A 217-nucleotide genomic window follows, 5' to 3' on the forward strand; every position below is an offset into this window, starting at 1 on the left:
GAGCCAGCCATGCCCACCCAAGGGTGCCCTCCCTGCCCACCCTGGCCGTGCCCGTGCAGGGTGAGGCTCAGAAGAGCCAGGAGAAGAAAAGCTGGAGGGTCCCCAGGCAGTGCCCACCCCTCACCCTGACTCATGAACTCGGTGACGATGTAGATGGGCTCCTCGGACACCACAGCGTAGAGCTGCACCAGCTTGTCGTGCCGCAGCCTCTTCATGA

The 217-nt window shown here is 64.1% G+C and overlaps 1 protein-coding gene across 1 annotated transcript in view; it reads right to left on the reverse strand.

The window, feature by feature from the left end:
• LOC104524113 (tyrosine-protein kinase Yes) overlaps positions 1 to 217 on the reverse strand; it is a gene marked incomplete at its 5' end in the record, with an annotated part of 2,421 nt that overhangs the window by 1,537 nt on the left and 667 nt on the right. The window contains 1 exon segment of the mRNA XM_029084702.1: positions 62 to 217. This exon segment is cut by the window's right edge and continues 30 nt beyond it. Within this exon segment, the coding sequence (XP_028940535.1) occupies positions 62 to 217 (156 nt within the window).

Source organism: Antrostomus carolinensis, unplaced genomic scaffold, assembly GCF_000700745.2.
Source record: "Antrostomus carolinensis isolate BGI_N321 unplaced genomic scaffold, ASM70074v2 scaffold42920, whole genome shotgun sequence".
NCBI lineage: Eukaryota > Metazoa > Chordata > Aves > Caprimulgiformes > Caprimulgidae > Antrostomus > Antrostomus carolinensis.